This window comes from Giraffa tippelskirchi, chromosome X (assembly GCF_054371585.1).
Source record: "Giraffa tippelskirchi isolate mGirTip1 chromosome X, T2T-mGirTip1v1.2.pri, whole genome shotgun sequence".
NCBI classification, from domain to species: domain Eukaryota; kingdom Metazoa; phylum Chordata; class Mammalia; order Artiodactyla; family Giraffidae; genus Giraffa; species Giraffa tippelskirchi.
Window position 1 is genome coordinate 88,688,839 of NC_137289.1, and position 15,522 is coordinate 88,704,360.

The 15,522-nt window shown below is 53.4% G+C and overlaps 1 protein-coding gene across 6 annotated transcripts in view; it reads right to left on the minus strand.

Moving 5' to 3' along the window:
- The window catches only part of DLG3 (discs large MAGUK scaffold protein 3), a 52,968-nt gene extending 37,954 nt beyond the window's left edge, over nucleotides 1-15,014 (minus strand). For 2 of the 6 annotated variants that reach the window (XM_081566326.1, XM_081566325.1), the window contains exons 1-10: nucleotides 14,643-14,999; nucleotides 11,610-11,663; nucleotides 11,289-11,339; nucleotides 10,515-10,639; nucleotides 10,143-10,312; nucleotides 9,711-9,847; nucleotides 9,224-9,368; nucleotides 8,453-8,612; nucleotides 6,708-6,864; nucleotides 6,193-6,295 (exon numbers count right to left, since the gene is read on the minus strand). In XM_081566326.1, the coding sequence (XP_081422452.1) occupies nucleotides 6,193-6,295; nucleotides 6,708-6,864; nucleotides 8,453-8,612; nucleotides 9,224-9,368; nucleotides 9,711-9,847; nucleotides 10,143-10,312; nucleotides 10,515-10,639; nucleotides 11,289-11,339; nucleotides 11,610-11,663; nucleotides 14,643-14,999 (1,459 nt within the window). Of the gene's footprint in view, nucleotides 1-5,262; nucleotides 5,470-6,192; nucleotides 6,296-6,707; nucleotides 6,865-7,747; nucleotides 7,932-8,452; nucleotides 8,613-9,223; nucleotides 9,369-9,710; nucleotides 9,848-10,142; nucleotides 10,313-10,514; nucleotides 10,640-11,288; nucleotides 11,340-11,609; nucleotides 11,664-14,642 lie in introns of those variants that run through there. The other 4 variants (XM_081566328.1, XM_081566327.1, XM_081566329.1 and 1 more) reach the window with 4 other exon arrangements.
- Nucleotides 15,015-15,522: the final 508 nt, after the last annotated feature.

Below are 15,522 nucleotides of genomic sequence, written 5' to 3' on the forward strand. Positions count from 1 at the left end.
TTCTTTTGGGGTGAGGAAAATGTTCTAAAATTGACAGTTGTACCACTCTGAACATTCTAAAAACCACTGAGTGGTACACTGTAAATGGGTGAATTGTACGGTATGTGAATAAGCTGGGTTTTTTTTTTTTTAAGGTAGGCCCTATCATTTTTATCAGGTCAGCATTCCTAGCTAAAATTATCTGCACCTAAGCCCTCCAGCACACAGTTGATAAGAGTGAAAGGTAGCACCTTTCCTCCTGCTTCCCTCTAATCACCTGAGTAATGACATAGTTGGCTTGCTCTGGTCTCAAGTCAATTCGTAAACAGAGGGACCAAGCAAAGTAAAACCGCCTGGCAAATAATAAGCACATGAAAAGACGCTCAACATCATTAGCCATTTGGGGAAATGCAAATAAAAACCACAATGAAATACCACTTCCCACCCACCAGAATGGCTAGAATCAAAAAGACTGACATTTACAAGGGTTGGCGAGGATGTGGAGAAATTGTAACCTTCACACTGCTAGTGGGAATGTGAAATGGAAAACAGCCTGAGTATTCCTCGAAAGGTTAAATATAGAGTTGCCATATGATCCAGTTATGTGCATACAGATGTTCAAAGAGTAGTATTCGTAACAGCCAAAAAGTAGAAATAACCCAAATGCCTATCAACTCATAAACGGATAAACAAAATGTGATATATTCATACAACAGAATGTTATTCAGCCATAAAAATAAATGAAGTACTGATACATGCTACCATACAGTTGAACCTCAAAAACACTATGTCAAGTGAAAGTAGTCAGTCATAAAAGACCATATATGAATCCATTTACACAAAATGTCCAGAACAGGCAAATCCATATAAACAGAAGTAGATTAGTAGCACTGAGGGGGATGAGGAGGTTGGGGGGGTGGGAGATAGCTAAAGGATTCAGTTTCTTTTCGAGGTGGTGAAAATGTTCTAAAATTGATTGACATGATGGTTGCACAACTCTGTGAATTCTACACCACTGAATTACACCCTTAAATGAGTGAATTGTAAGGTCATAAAAAATGAACTACAAATACAACTCCATTTTACTGCATTAGTATTCTTAAGCCTGCACATATTATGTTAAGCCAACCAACTTTCATCTTTTGGCTCCTCCTGAGGTATCCCCCACAATACCATTCTGTGGCAGTCTTCCTAAGTCCTCTTTCCTTTTGCAGGAGAGGGGGTTCTCCCTCAGGTTTCGTTACCTCCTTTGGTATAGGAGTTTGTGATCATCAAGATTTAAAAAGCTAACAATTGGGACTCGCAGAGAGTATCTTCTGGGTAGGGTAGGGGGGCTCACAGCTTCTCTGCTGTGGAGAAAGGTAGTTGGCAGTCTATTGGCAAAAGCCTGGGACAGGAAGTTCTCAGGAAATCTGACCTCAAATTTTGATTTTGCCCCTTACTGGCTGTGGGACCTTGAGCAAGTCACTCAACCTCTCTGATCTTCACTTTCCTCATCTGTAAAATAGGGATTGTGTGTGTGTGCTTAGTCGCTCAGTCGTGTCCTACTCTTTGTGACCCCATGGACTGTAGTCTGCCAGGCTCCTCTGTCCATGGGGATTCTCCAGGCAAGAATACTGCAGTGGGTTACCATGCCCTCCTCCAGGGGATCTTCCCAACCTAGGGATCGAACCAGTGTCTCTTAAGTCTCCTGCATTGGCAGGCGGGTTCTGAGAACACAGAGATACTCAATAATTCAACAAAATATGTGCCAGGCTCTGGACTAGGTGCTGGGGCACAAAGATAAATACAATAGTAGCTGCCTTCAAATTGTTCAGTGTAGAAATGCTGTTAACAGGAATTCATTTTCTTCCTTTCTTCTTTTAGGATGGCAGTAGGAGTTTCAGGACTTTGATTCTTTGCCTTGATAAACTTTCACCTCTACTCTCTCAAGAGAGATCATGTTGATAGGGTGGCAGCTACGATTACATCCCTCATTCTCAAACAGGGGAGATATGATGGTTACTTCAATGTTATGGGAAAAACATCCCTTTTATGCTTACAAGTTATTATCAACACTGATCCTTAACTCTTCCAGGCCTTACCTGTGTTTCCATGGTGAAAAGTGTGCTTCTTCAGCGCTTCAAAGTAAGTATGGAAAACTTTAATTCTTTTTCATTCCCTGTATCCCCGCCCCAGCCTGTCTGGATTTACATTCCAGTCGAAAAGACTAGTCACAAAGGATCAGTTCCCAGTTTAGCTACCTTAGTGACCAATTTCTGGCTCTCCTCCTGATTTGGGGTTCAGGTTCTATGCTAAAAACAAAAGGGCTTTCCAGAAAAATACTATCTGAGTTTATAAACAGAATGACAGAAAGTAACTAGAGAGGAAAATGTAGGAGCTGATAGTTTCAAAATCAAAATGTTATAATACGAAACCCATCCTTCCCTTGGTAGAGCAATTCCACGAGTCACAGAAAAATATTTTTCATTTTAGAATAGACTGGAAAGGAGCCTTTGCCAAGAGCCAGTTGTTTAAGTTTTCAATTTGAATTTTAAGCAGGATTATACATGCCCAAGAACATCATGCTATTTTTAGCTAAATAGGTAGGATTGCTGTGTCCACAACAGTTGGGAGAAATCAAGAGTGAAACTATTAAACAGCATCTCTCACTGTGGTACCTTATCATCTAGCACTTCTATTTCCATTTTGGTATTTTCCAAAGCTTCATCATACAAATGTTTGTAAAGCAACCATGCTAGGCATAATACAAAGTTTATATAGACAGACAAGGTTCCTATCTTCATTATAGGTTCAACCCATTAAGCAACCAGATTATTTCAAAGTTAGAGCTGCCATCCAGCTTAAGTGCCCAGATGAGATACATCAGGAAGCAACTGTCCTACACTTATCACCCTTACAATGCTTGCACCATCTCTATGTATTCAAAAGAGAGGGGTAATGAAAATGTTCTAAAATTGACTGTGATGATGAATGCATAGTTCTGTGAATATACTAAAAGCCACTAAATTGTACACTTAAATGGATGCATTGTATGGTATATGAATCATATCTCCATTAAGCTGTTAAAAAAAGGAGAAAAAATGTTCTTACTCTGATTTTTCTAATTAGTTAAAGCTATTTTTTAAGTTCTCATTCTAAAGGATATCTAGCTACAGGCTGCACTGGTTGAGCAATGGTGCCTCAGGGGCCACCACAGAGATCGCTCGCACCTTCCCCCACACATACGTTTTTCTTTCCCTCAGTCTCTCTTCTATTAGTTTCCCTGTTCCTTTTCTCTGCTCCAAAAAGGTCTCAGGTTTCTCAGGTATTCCCAAGCACGATTTGTCCCAAGTGATGGACTTTAGGATTATATTAATCGCTGACCCTCAGCAACATTCCGTTCATGACCTTAGGCAAGTCATGTCCCTGCTCTCCTGTCTCTGTTCTGATCTGCACAGTGAGGGGTTGGACAACGTGATCCTTTCCAGTGTTTCACATTCCTTGTGAAAAAGATACAAATGATGAACACTTATTTGGCCAATAACATGGAAGTCTCTGCCATTTTAGCCAACAAATATATATTTGGATTATTCATTTTGTAAATGCCTATGTGAGGTAATCCTCCAAAGAACAGTATTTAACATAATTATAAAATAATTAGCATGCAGTCCTTATTCTTAAAAACTATCACTTTATCAAAGAAAATTCAGAGCCCAACACAGAATGCTTGATAGTCCCTCTGGGCCTGTTTCTAAGGGTCCATTTTTTTATGGGGAAAAAAAAAAGCATTTGCATGTTGAGGCCCTGATGGATTTTCCAAACCAAGGAAAGAAGTGAGATTGGGGTGGCAGAGCCTTAACAACAGTGGTTCAACTAAATCCTAGGAGAAGAAGGGCTTTGTTTCTTAAATGGTAGAGAAACCTAACATAAGACAGCACCTCGACAAACATCATAAACGCTCAGAAACATGCCCAGAGAGCAACGAACACTGCAGGAATCCCTTCAGCCTGGACAACTTGCGGCTCCTTATGGAAACCAATTACATTCTCCCAACAAAACTCACAGAAACATGTATTACCAGTTTCCAACATACTACCACCAAATTCACAGTATTGTTTCCCTGTGTCCAGTATCAGTGAGTAAAACCAAAACACATCAATTTCTCTCTCTCTCACACACACACACACCCACACACCCACACAGACACACAAGAGAAACCATTTTCTTTGCAGAACCTAGGTTGCCTAAGCAGTGGGCATGAAATGGATAAATATTGGTTGCTAATAAAAATCAGATGGTGAGGTTTACACGGAGAAGCAAACAGCACACGCAGGCATCATAGAAACAATAACCCTAATGTGCGTTTCTTGTCATTAAGCTGGACACCCAACACGGAAAGAAATGACTCAAGGTGTCCATTTGCATCCCTCTTTGCCAGTACCTCAGATCAACAAGCTCTCCTGTTAGTCACCTCCCTACTCTTGTCCCCATCAAAAGAGCCTAGTGCAAAAGGTGGCAGGCCCCTCTCTTCTTGGCCTGCAGGCGCTGAACAAGGGGTGGGGGTGGGGCAGCGGAAAGGACAAAGGTAGGCGCTTTCCATCCCTCACGGCTTTGCAGCAGAGCTGCCAGCCTCTGCCCATTCTCATCAAGGAACAGAGCACCTGCCCGGGGGAGGGCCCTGCCTCCATCTCAGTGACCGGCCATCGGGGCCTAGGTGTCCCAGGAGCTCAGGCACTGCAGCCCTAAGGGACAAAGACCGGCCCGACAAGGGGGAGGGGGGGCGAAAGGAGTCGGCGACAGTCGGAAAACGCTGGCAAGCAAAAGCGGGCGTGGGTTGGGGCGAGAATACAAAGCCCACCTCGGGGGTTCCCAGAGGTCGGCAGGTCGGGGGTGGAGGGTAGTAACGGGTGTGGGGGAGGGGAAGACGGAGAAAATTCCTCAGAGGACGGGAATTAGGGGCGCAGCCGCTGGCAAGAACGAGGCTGGGAGGCGTACAGAGGCCCTAGGCTAGAAAGGGCAGAGTTCGTGGGTGGGGAGAGGTGATGCCAAGAGGTAGAGACCCGCAGGGGCTCGGTGGCGCGAACGCTCAGCCGCGCGAGGCGCTCCGCGGGGCGGCGAGGGGCCGGCCCTCAGGAGGGGCTCCAAAGCCCCGCGCCGCGCGGAGCTGGGGACACGCGGCCCAGGGATTCCAGGGAGAGCGCAGAGTTGGGGGCACAGTGTGGGAAAAGAGTCTGAGAACAGAACCGTAGAGAGGCTAGGGGGGACTGTGAGGGGGCCTGACCCCTGTCCGCCCCACCTCACCTGGCGCCGGGTCGGAGTCCAGGTCTAGTGCTGAGAAAGCGCCAGCTCCCGCCGGCCCCTCCGTCCCGCGCGGGAGACCACGGACACAAAGCGGGGCCCGCGCGGGAGGAGGGGAAGAAGAGGAGGAGGGGGGAGGGGAGAGAAAGGAGGAGGAGACGCCTGAGGCGCGCGAAGGGGGGGAGGAGGGGCGCCCGCCGCCCTCCGCTTGGGTCAGGGGGCGGGGCGTGAGGCTGGAGGCCGCTCTCGGCCGGCCAATGGCCACCCCGCCGGCGGGCTGGCTCGGGCGCGCCATCCCGCAGCTCACCTCGGCACCTGGGCCTTGGCTGGCCCCAGCCAATCAAACGTCTTCATTTGCATATCTGGCCCCGCCCATTCGCCCAGGCCGGGGGACAAGCTCCCAGAGAACACAAAGAACCCCCGTAGGGGGAGGGGGATGTCCACTTCGAAGTCCCAACCCGGAGAACCTAGCATCACCTTTTCAGCGGGTTTATGAGTGTTTCATGGTCACCCTGATGAGGGGAGAAGTGGGGGTCACAGAGGCTGGTCCAAGCTCTCTTGAGAAGTTGGTACTTTTCTTCCTTGGGTCCTTCTAGCCAAGAGTTACTCTTCTGTTCCAGGGTACAGTTATGTTCTTCGCCTCTGCCCCCTCTTCCCCCTCCCCTTTTTCCAGTCGCCCCAATCTCTGTGCTTCCTCCCGTAGGCTGCTGCCCACTACTGGCCTTCAGCTGCACTGCAGCCCTAATCACAAGGCTCTGAGCACAATCTTAATAGATGCTTCCAACCCACCCAGAAAAGGGGAGAGGAAGAGGTTACTGTGTGAGGGTAGAAGAGAACTAGTCAAGTGGCTTTGTTACCTATGACGGCAAAGCCAGCAATGAATAATAGGTCTAATCTTCCCAAATCATCTTTGTTCCACCTTCCCTCTCCTACCTTCAGGTCTGTACTGGGCCACAATGGTGACTGACTGGCCAGCCCGTTTCAGAGCAGCTGCAGCCTGCTCGTGAGTTGCATTCCTCAGGTTCACACCATTGACCTGTCCAAAGAGAGGTGTTGTGAGCCACCTCAAAAGGAAGAAAGGAGTTCTCTGTTGTAGCAGTTAGGAGAGGGAGATGGATAACCCATCCCTAAACCTACTCAGATGCCTTTCTCAGTAGCCCATCCCTGCCTATTATGATGAAACCTAAAGGTTACACCACTAGTGTAATAATTATCTTTGTGGGGGTCAAATGTCAACCAGGGTTCAGAGCCAAGAGATATACATTTCCTCTTTAAGTACAAGTCTGGTCCCTGTCCCTCACAAAGGATATCTATAAAGAGAATATGTTTTCTCCAGCTCTTAGCTTTCCCCCACTTCAAGAAACATTCCTTGGAGAAAGTGAGGTCTTCCCTCCTCCCTTTTAGAGTGGTCCAGCTCCCATCCTCCCACCTTGCCTTTGTCTCCTCACCGATAAGATCCGGTCTCCCCTGCGCAGCTCCCCACTCAGGTCAGCTGGGCCTCCTGCCAGGATGAAGGAGACAAAAATGCCTTCTCCATCCTCACCCCCAACAATGTTGAAGCCCAGGCCTGTGGAGCCCTTGTGCAGGATGATCTTGCGGGGCTCCCTGGTGGGAAAAGAGTGGAAGAGTCAGGACAAAGTAGGTATAAACTGTCGTCCCTGTGAGGGCCAGCCTGGAACAAGGCCCACATGTCTATAGAAGGACTTAGGTCCCTAGGTATGATACTCGGTTGCTCCCTTTCTCTATTGAAACCTGCTTGGCTGCTGTTTGCTGCCAGGTGCCAAGTTTCAGTTGTTCTTCCTCCCTTCTTCCTGAGGGCTTGGAGTGAACTTCCCAGTGGGCAGTCCCTGACTCTCTCAGGTCAACAAACCCCTACCCTGGGCTCTAGCGACCATATCGCAGAGCCCACTCACTGGTCCTCTTTCTCCCCAGATTCTCCTATCCTACCAACTGGTGTGGTGGACCCTGGGCCACAAGAAGGGGAATCAGTTAGGGGCTTTGGAATGGCCCTGGGGTTGACTGCACTCACCACCCACAAACTGTGCATACTTACTTTACACATGCTCCTCCACAGTCTCAAAAATCCACCCACCAGCTATGACCCCTCCTACTTTCTCCAACAACAGATTTAGTCACCAGCTACCACTATGTACCCTTGCTGGGTTATGTGGGAGACAGAGATAAAGAAATCCCAGGTCCCCAAAAGGAGCTTAGGAGCCTAACCAAAGAGAGGAGCCGAGTACATGAAAACGCCAACTAACCATGTCTAAGGAACCCCTCTATAAATGGTCACAGTGTCATCAAGTGAGAGCAGCAGCAGCTCCTCCGTAGTCACACAACCAAACCTGGCACACTTGCCCGGCTCACTGCCTTCACTTTAAGCATCTCTCATCAGAGGAGCCCCAGGTCCGAGGCTCTCCCTCTCTTGTTCCCAGCCTCAGGTGCGGGGCTCCCTCCCTGAGACCCGGATGCCCTCCTCTCCTCCTACCTGGCATCCCCTCCAGGCCGCAGGGAGCGGAGCGGCCAGGCCCACCTCTGTGAAGCCCTCCTCCAGGCCGAGGCTGAAGCTGAGCCCAAGCCCAGGGCCAAGCCGGAGCCTGAGAACTTGCGTGTCCTCTCCATGGCTCCTCCAGCTCTACCCCCCAGCTCCGTCAGCCTACCCTTCCGGCTCCACGGCAGCCTCCCAGGCCCCACCCCGCAGAAACCTGTCCCCCGGAACCCCTGCCGGCCCGACCAGTTCCGCGAAGGTGGCCAGTTCCGCGGCAGCCGCCAGAGTGGGGCGGGGCGGATCCCTGCGAGGCCACCTGGCCCGCCAGCCCCACCAGCCGAACTGCTCTCTTCTCTAACGTGGAATGGTTGCAACAGAGGGGGCTGTAACCGTCACAGGGCAAGAAACCCCGCAGCCTCCACCCCCTCGGCCCCCTAAACACTCCATCCTACCCTTTCTCCACACTTTCGAAAGGGGGCCACACACTTGGCGCTCCCCCTGATGGTAGAACTTGTTCCTGCAGCCGCCTCTGTCCCTCCATAGAGTCCCAAGGGCTTGAGAGGGGCCCTCAGACCCCAAAGACGGGAGCGAGCGGGGCTTTATCCTCTTCTTTGCCATACTACAAGAAGTCCCGTGGCCAATGAGAAAGGATTCCTCTCCTCCCCATCCCTAGATAGGATGAAAAGCTGGGGGTGGGTGTATTACCTGGTGAAGTCCTCCTCAGCCAGCATGTGCCTGGGGATAGGAGAGTAGCGGGCGGGGGGAACCTGAGGAGGAGCAGGATAGCTGACCTTGCTCTCCACAGCCCCGAGATAACCCAGGCTGGAGTTATGGCTTATGTGGTTGTCAGCCAAGGCAGTAAAAGCTGGAATGGAGAAAGGGAGAGAGAAGTTCCAAGACCACTCCCCACCTCCTTCACCCTCCAGCACGGGCTGCCCCCACTCCCTCAGATGCAAAAAAAAACCAGACCAAGGGATGCTGATTCCTCAGGCCTCTCCTCCCTACTCCACCCCCTAGGGTTCCTCCTCCACAGTCCCTTTCTGAATCCTGAGCTCACTCCTGTGAGTCTTAGAAAGAGCTAAAGTCAAGGCAGTCTACAAAGAAAAGCATGACTAGAGGTGTGACTAATAATAACCCCTCACATCTCTATAGCCTAATACAGTTTTCCAAGGGCTTGCTCGTCCATGATCTCTTTTGATCCTTGCAGCACTCCTATGAGGAGGGCAGCACATATATCACTAGCTCCTTTTTGCCAGAGAGGAAACTAAAGACAGGTGAAAGGGACTTTTCCAAGGGCATCCAGGAAGAAGGGACTCAGCTGGGATTTGCACTCAGCTCTCCCCAGCACTAGTCTTATTTTCTGCCCACCCCTCCCCCCACCGCTTCTCTTTCTCTTAACAAGGAGTATAAACTTCTTCCCCTCCAGAAACCAGGGGGTAGGGCTTCGGGCCAGGGACAGGACAGATGGGTACGTACTGCTGGCATAGTCGGGGGGTGCGTACATGTCGTTGAGGTGGAGGCTGCCTGGCTTGGCCACCTTCAGATAGACCATATCAGACGTGTTCTTCAGCGAGGCCACAGCTTCCTCATGCCTCACATCCTGCAGATTGGTGTTGTTCACCTGGAAGAAGTCTTAGGGCTAGCACTGGGGAGAAGAAGGGAGGGCCTCCCCCAGGGAATCCCGGGGGGGGGGAGTCCTCTTTCGGTGAAATTCAGTGGTGCTCTGTCTGACAGAGGCCCAAGTACAGTGCTGTGAGGAGCAATGGGTAGCGGTGGGCAGGTGAGGGAGTTCCAGCCATGAAGAGGACTAGGGGCTTGCTATCTGGGGACACACGCCTCAGATGATGCTCTTGAAATTTCCCATAATGCCCAGTCCTGGAGTGAGGTTCAGCGGGAGGGAGAGGCTGCTAAAGCTCTACCTCCCCACCCCGCCATTTGGGCATCCCTGAGAAGGCTGTCTCACCGCCAGCAGCCGATCCCCGATCTGTAGGCGTCCATCCTTCTGAGCAGCACCCCCCTCTATGATCTTGGTGATGTAGATGCTGTTGTCTCCTGGGATGTGCTGGTTGCCAATCCCCCCAGCAATGCTGAAACCGAGACCTGGGAGGAAGCCAGCAAAGAGTGGGAGAGTGACACAAGGAGAAGTTAGAGCGCTCAGTCAAGACCAACCCCGATCCCCCATGCTCAGCCAAGCCACCAGCCCCATAGGAGCTTTCCCCAGGGATCCCAAACACTAAGCTGTTATCCCGTGGTCAGTAAGGGTGAGATGTGAGGTCAAGAAAGAAGGCTGTGAGCTGAACTGGGGAGGTAGGCAGGGGTGAGGGGATTCCCTTCCAATTCCTATAGGGCCAACCAGGGGCCTCAGGCCAGAGCACGGGAACCCAGAGGGCCGCACCTTTGGGCCCCTTGAGCAGATTGACCTCCATGATGGTCTCTGGTGGAGGCTGTCGCCTCCGTACCACCAACCGCACCACAGGGCCAGCCTCCTTCAGTGCCTCCACGGCCCGGCTGTGCACCACCTCCGACACGTCCACCTCATTCACCCGCAGCACACAGTCATTCACCCTGCGGGGGAAGCCCAAGAGGCATGACACTCTGCCACCACTCCTCCACCCTCCCTCCACCTCATCCTCTTTCTCTCTCCTCCCCTCCTCTCCCCCTCCCCCTCTCAGATCTAATGGAAGGGTCATCCTGTCAGGCGGCCCTCCCCCCCCCTCACCTCCATACTGTCCCTGCAACCCCTGGCCCTGCTTCTAGACCACCTCACCCCAGCCTCCCATCCATGGCAGCTGCTCCACCAGGGATAATCTTGGTAATAAAGATTCCAGGGTCATCGGGGACATGGGGGTTGTCGATGCCACCTGCAATGCTGAAGCCCAGGCCAGAATTTCCCTGCAGAAGGAAGTGGAGAGGCACGGTCTGCTCAAAGAGAAGGCATAAGGGGGGGTTTCTGGGGCCCCATCTACCCCTGCCCCTCCCCAGAGCAGCTTCTCCAGGCCTCAGAAAGGGCCATGGCAGGCTGGGGCACATTCGTCACAAATCTGGCAGATTCCCACCCTGTGCTGACCATTCTGGTGTGGAGGCCTCAGCGAAGCCATCCCCTCCCCAATTCCCCAGGCCTCAGCAAGCAAGGTCAATTAATATTTGTTAGTTGGTTGATTTGGCTTCCCAGGTGGCGCTAGAGGTAAAGAACCCACCTGCCAATGCAGGAGACATAAGAGATCTGGGTTCGATCCCTGGGTTGGGAAGATCCCCTGGAGAAGGGCATGGCAACCCACTCCAGTATTCTTGCCTGGAGAATCCCGTGGACAGAGGAGCCTGGTGGGCTACAGTTCATAGGGTCGCACAGAGTCGGACATGACCAAAGCAACTTAGCACACACGGTCAGTTGATTGATTGATGTAGTGATGCAGCCTCTGAGGGCCGTTTCCCCATCCTCTCAATGCAGGTCCCCCATGAGTCTTGAGACCAAGGTTCAGGAACCCCCCACCTGGTTCTAACCCTCCCCTCCCATTTCATCCTGCCCCACTGCCAGACTCACCCGCTCAAGGACTATCTCCTCATACTTGAACATGCCATCACTGCCATTCACCTGGGGAAAGACACAGGCAGGACCCTAAGTGCCTCCTGCCTAACCCTCCCCACCCCAACCATCTGCCCGCTGGTCAACCTTCTTGTCCTCCTACTCCCTGCAGAGTAGGGAAGCCCAAATTGACCCTGGGACACCTCTTGACCACAGAAGGGACAGGCTGACCCCGAGGAGGCTCCCCTCCCCTTGCTTCCAGCCACATCAGGCCAAATCCAGCTGCTCACTTAGCCCAGATCAATTGTCTGGGACTGAGCCAGTCAATGGTGCATTCACCAAGAGGCTGGGCTCCAGGGCCTTAGGGTTCACTAGGAGGGATGCAGGGCTAGCCTGAGGGGGATGGCAGAAATGGACCATGACAGGCAAACCATGCCACACACAGCATCCACGCCTGGACGGGAACCTGCTCCTCTCTGAACAGCAGGTCTCCCTGACTTGGGGATCACAGACTCCCACCATGTCGGAGCTGGAAAGGCAGCAGCCACCATCTTGTTCAACCTCTCCCATGTGACAGACAGTGACACTGAGGACCAAAGAGGACACAGATTGTGCCTAAGGGCACATTGGGAGTTAATGGCAGAGCAGGGGCTAGAACCTGGATCTCCAGGTGCTCTTTTGAGTAAAGCAAGCTTGCCGAGGCCGTTGATGTTCTGGCCAGTCAATTGCCTTGCCCATTAAAGCTCATGGGCAAAAGAAAATCTGCCCCCTCAGAATACCTCATGAATCTTCATTCTGCCTCTCCTTCTGTGTCCCCAAGAACCCAATTCCTCCAATGGGCAGAAGGAGTCAAAGTCTTAATCCATTTTCTATCCAGGGGCTTTTGATCCTGAACCCTTTGTGTTTCTCAGCAGAAACGGATCTGGTCAGGAGTCAGGGCAAAGCTAAGGGCGGAACAGGAGCAGAGTGGGCAAGGTTCCCCATTAGGAAGAAGCTGATGACCCACAGACTAACCGGCAGCAGAGTCCATGGCCTTCAACATACAGTAGTCATGGGAGGAGAAGCAAGGGAAGGGGATGGAAACACAGAGTTGGTCTGACCAACCCACAGAAGTAGCCTCCCACGTGGGACAAACTTGTGGCCACTGTCAAGTGAAAATGTGATTCTGGACAGACAAGTAGCACCTGCTCCCTGGCTCTCACTCTCATCCCCACAAATGGAGGAGCCCTCTTGCCTGTCTCTCCAGAGAACCTGGTGCCCCTCCCCCATCTTTGGCTGTGAGGCCCCTTTCCTGACCCTGTCTCCTCCTCTGAAGAGGGAAGCTGCAGACCCAGGATGAAGATTCCTCTGCATGCCCTGCTCTGCTTCCCCGCTTCTGCCTTCACCCCACAGCTCTGGCTTTGAAAAGCAGAGAGGAGGACAGGACTGGCTAATCATGCCTCCACCTTTCCTGAGCCTGGCTTCAGGACTTTTTGCCCTGCAGCCCTAGGAGCTGGTGGGAAGATTCTTGCTGCAGCCCTACTCTTGTCCCTGATCCCAGGAGGAAGAACTAATGGCTCTTAAGAGCCCTGAGAGCAACACAGCTGCCTGAAGTACCATGCAACAGACACACAGGCAAAAGGATCTCCATGCAGCTCTTTTATGCATCTGGTATACCATGTGTGCCCACATGTGAGAGCCATGCTTCAAGCCCAGCTCCGGCAAGACCCAGCAGCTCCTGGCTTCCACGCTCCAGTCTCGCATTGTCCCCTTCAGGGAACCCATTCCCAGGGCCAGGAGCCATCCAGGGATCAGTCCTGGCAAAGAAACCTTGACCAACTGGCCCACCTAGCCTTGGGACTGGCATTTATCTCCCAGTTGAGCCAGACAAGCACACGACAGTGTTCACAAGGGTAGGGCCCCAGGGTGGAGGGGGAAAGGAGAGAGGGGAACCCACTGGAGAGGGCAAGGGGCCAAGGCAAGGGACACAGGAAACAGTCGGTGTGAACAGGCAGAAGGGCAGAACTGAGGACTCCTTTCCCCAGGAAGTCTCCATGCTTGCTTCTGAGTGAGAGCCCATCCGATCCCCAGAGGGGGACAGAGGTGGCCAGAACGGTCACCAGCTTGGGGCAGCCAGCACCTGCCCTCCCCAGCAAAGCCTCCTCCTCCCCTCTCCCTACCCTGGGGGCTGCAGAGCTGAATAACCAGACAGGCCCTCCGCCATGCATGCCAGGGACCTGGCTCTGCCGGCCCAGCCTCCATTTTGCTGCTTCTCCCACAGATGCTCCTTCCATTTTCTAAGCTGGCAGTTTAGGCTGGGAGTAGAAGCCGGAGTTGTGCCCAGCACCCAGGGGTTCCCAAGCTGTGCCAAGTCAGGGCTGGGGGGCTAAGTTTTCCCACATCTAGAGGTACCCCAGGGGGACATGCCCCACGGGGGCCAGTCCTTGAACCAGAGCAGCTGCCCCTTGCCTGGCTCCAGGCACCATGCCTGTTCTGGGGCGAGGAAGATTGCTTCAGCTCCCCCCTCAGCACACACACACTTCAGAGCTGCTTGGACAAAAGAGTCCATCCTTCTCAGCAGCCTCTCAGCCTTGCTTGGGACGTGTCTCTTGCCTCCTCCCCCTCCCTCCCTTGCCTGTCAAGCGCCTCTCACCAGGGACACTGCACATGCACACACACACATAGAGGCACACACATGCACACACTTGCAGCCACATGCTCACACACATATACATGTGGCCATACACACATACAGGCAAACACAGCCAAACCTGCAGCTTCATCTACAGAGACACCTCCACATTCAGAGAGACATCCCCACATGTCCATGTGCACATTCACACACAAAGGGATGGAAAGGGACTCATGGCATCAGGGGATGAAGCTTGGTGAGCTGGGCACATGGGCTCCTCAACATAGATTCATAGGCACTCCACTGCCTTTCTCTACACACCTCAACATACATACACACACACACACACACACATGTCCCCGTTACGCAGAGCACCATGCCCCCTCCTCCCCTCCTGTGGAGACACACACCACACACAGCCCCCGCAGAACCTCCCGCCCCCTGTCAGATACAGAGACACTGCTCAACCCCCACACCGAGAAGAACCCAATCCCCCCACACAGGAAAATGTACCCCTCTGCCATACCTTCACCTCCTGACACACAGCTCCTCCCAATCCCCTCCAAATGGAGACCCCCAAACAGACACACACAGAGAAGCATACATTTTCAACCATCTCTCTTGGGCCAGCTGCAGTGCTAGGGCTCAGGGTCTGCTGGCTTGGAGCCCCAGGAACCCCTGCTGCACTCCAGGCCTCTAGGCCCCCCATTCCCCAGCCCCCCTGGGTTGCCCCCCTCCGCCCTCCCCCCGCCGGTCCATACCTGCTCATACCAATCCCGGCCTGTACAGGTGCACTCTGGCCACCAGCTGGGGCCGCTGCCGTTGAGTTTGGGGGTACTCTTGCCCGGGACTGGCTTAGGGGGCACTGGTCCCACATCCCGGCCGGTGGGGATGAGCTTGGCCTTGGTGCGGGGGGTTGGGGTGGCCCCCGCCTGCGAGGGCAGGGTCTGCGAGCTGTAGCCCCCATAACCGGCACTGGCTCCATTGCCCCCACCTGGCCCGTAGGGGTCGGGTACCTGCCAGTCCCCGTAGCTGGGAGGCTCGAGGCGCCGCAGGGCGGCCAGGCGGGTCACCTCGTAGCACTCGGGGCACTTACAGCAGTGCTGGTGCTTGTGCATGGCACTGCCCCCCGCGGCTCGGACCCCCCAGCCCACGCCGGTTTCCACGCCGCCGCCGCTGCCACCGCCGGGCTCCCGGGCACACTCACACTGCTCGGACCAGGAAGGGGGGGGCACCCGTTGGGGCGCCCGGGCGGAGCGGGGCCTGGGGCCGGGCGGGCGTCCCGGGGCCTCTGCCCCCACGCTGCCCCGCACCCACGGCTCCCCCTCCAGCACTGGCGGCTCCGTGTCGCCCGTCGTGGCTCCTGGGCCGAGGCCCAGCGGCAAAGAAGAAGCGGGAGCCTGGGCAGAAGCTGGGTGCTGCGAGGACCGCTCCTGCACTGGTCCCCAGGATGGATCTGAGTGGAGTCAAGAGCATCTCTCCCTGGCTCTGTTCTCAGTTGATTCCAGCCAATCAGCGTGCAGAGTCAGGCAGCGGCAGCGGCAGCGGCAGGAATGCTAAACAGCGGCTCCTTAAAGGAACAGAGGCAGTGGCGCCCCCAGGCTCAGCCCCAGCTCCCCAGATATCCGGGGTAGGGCTGAC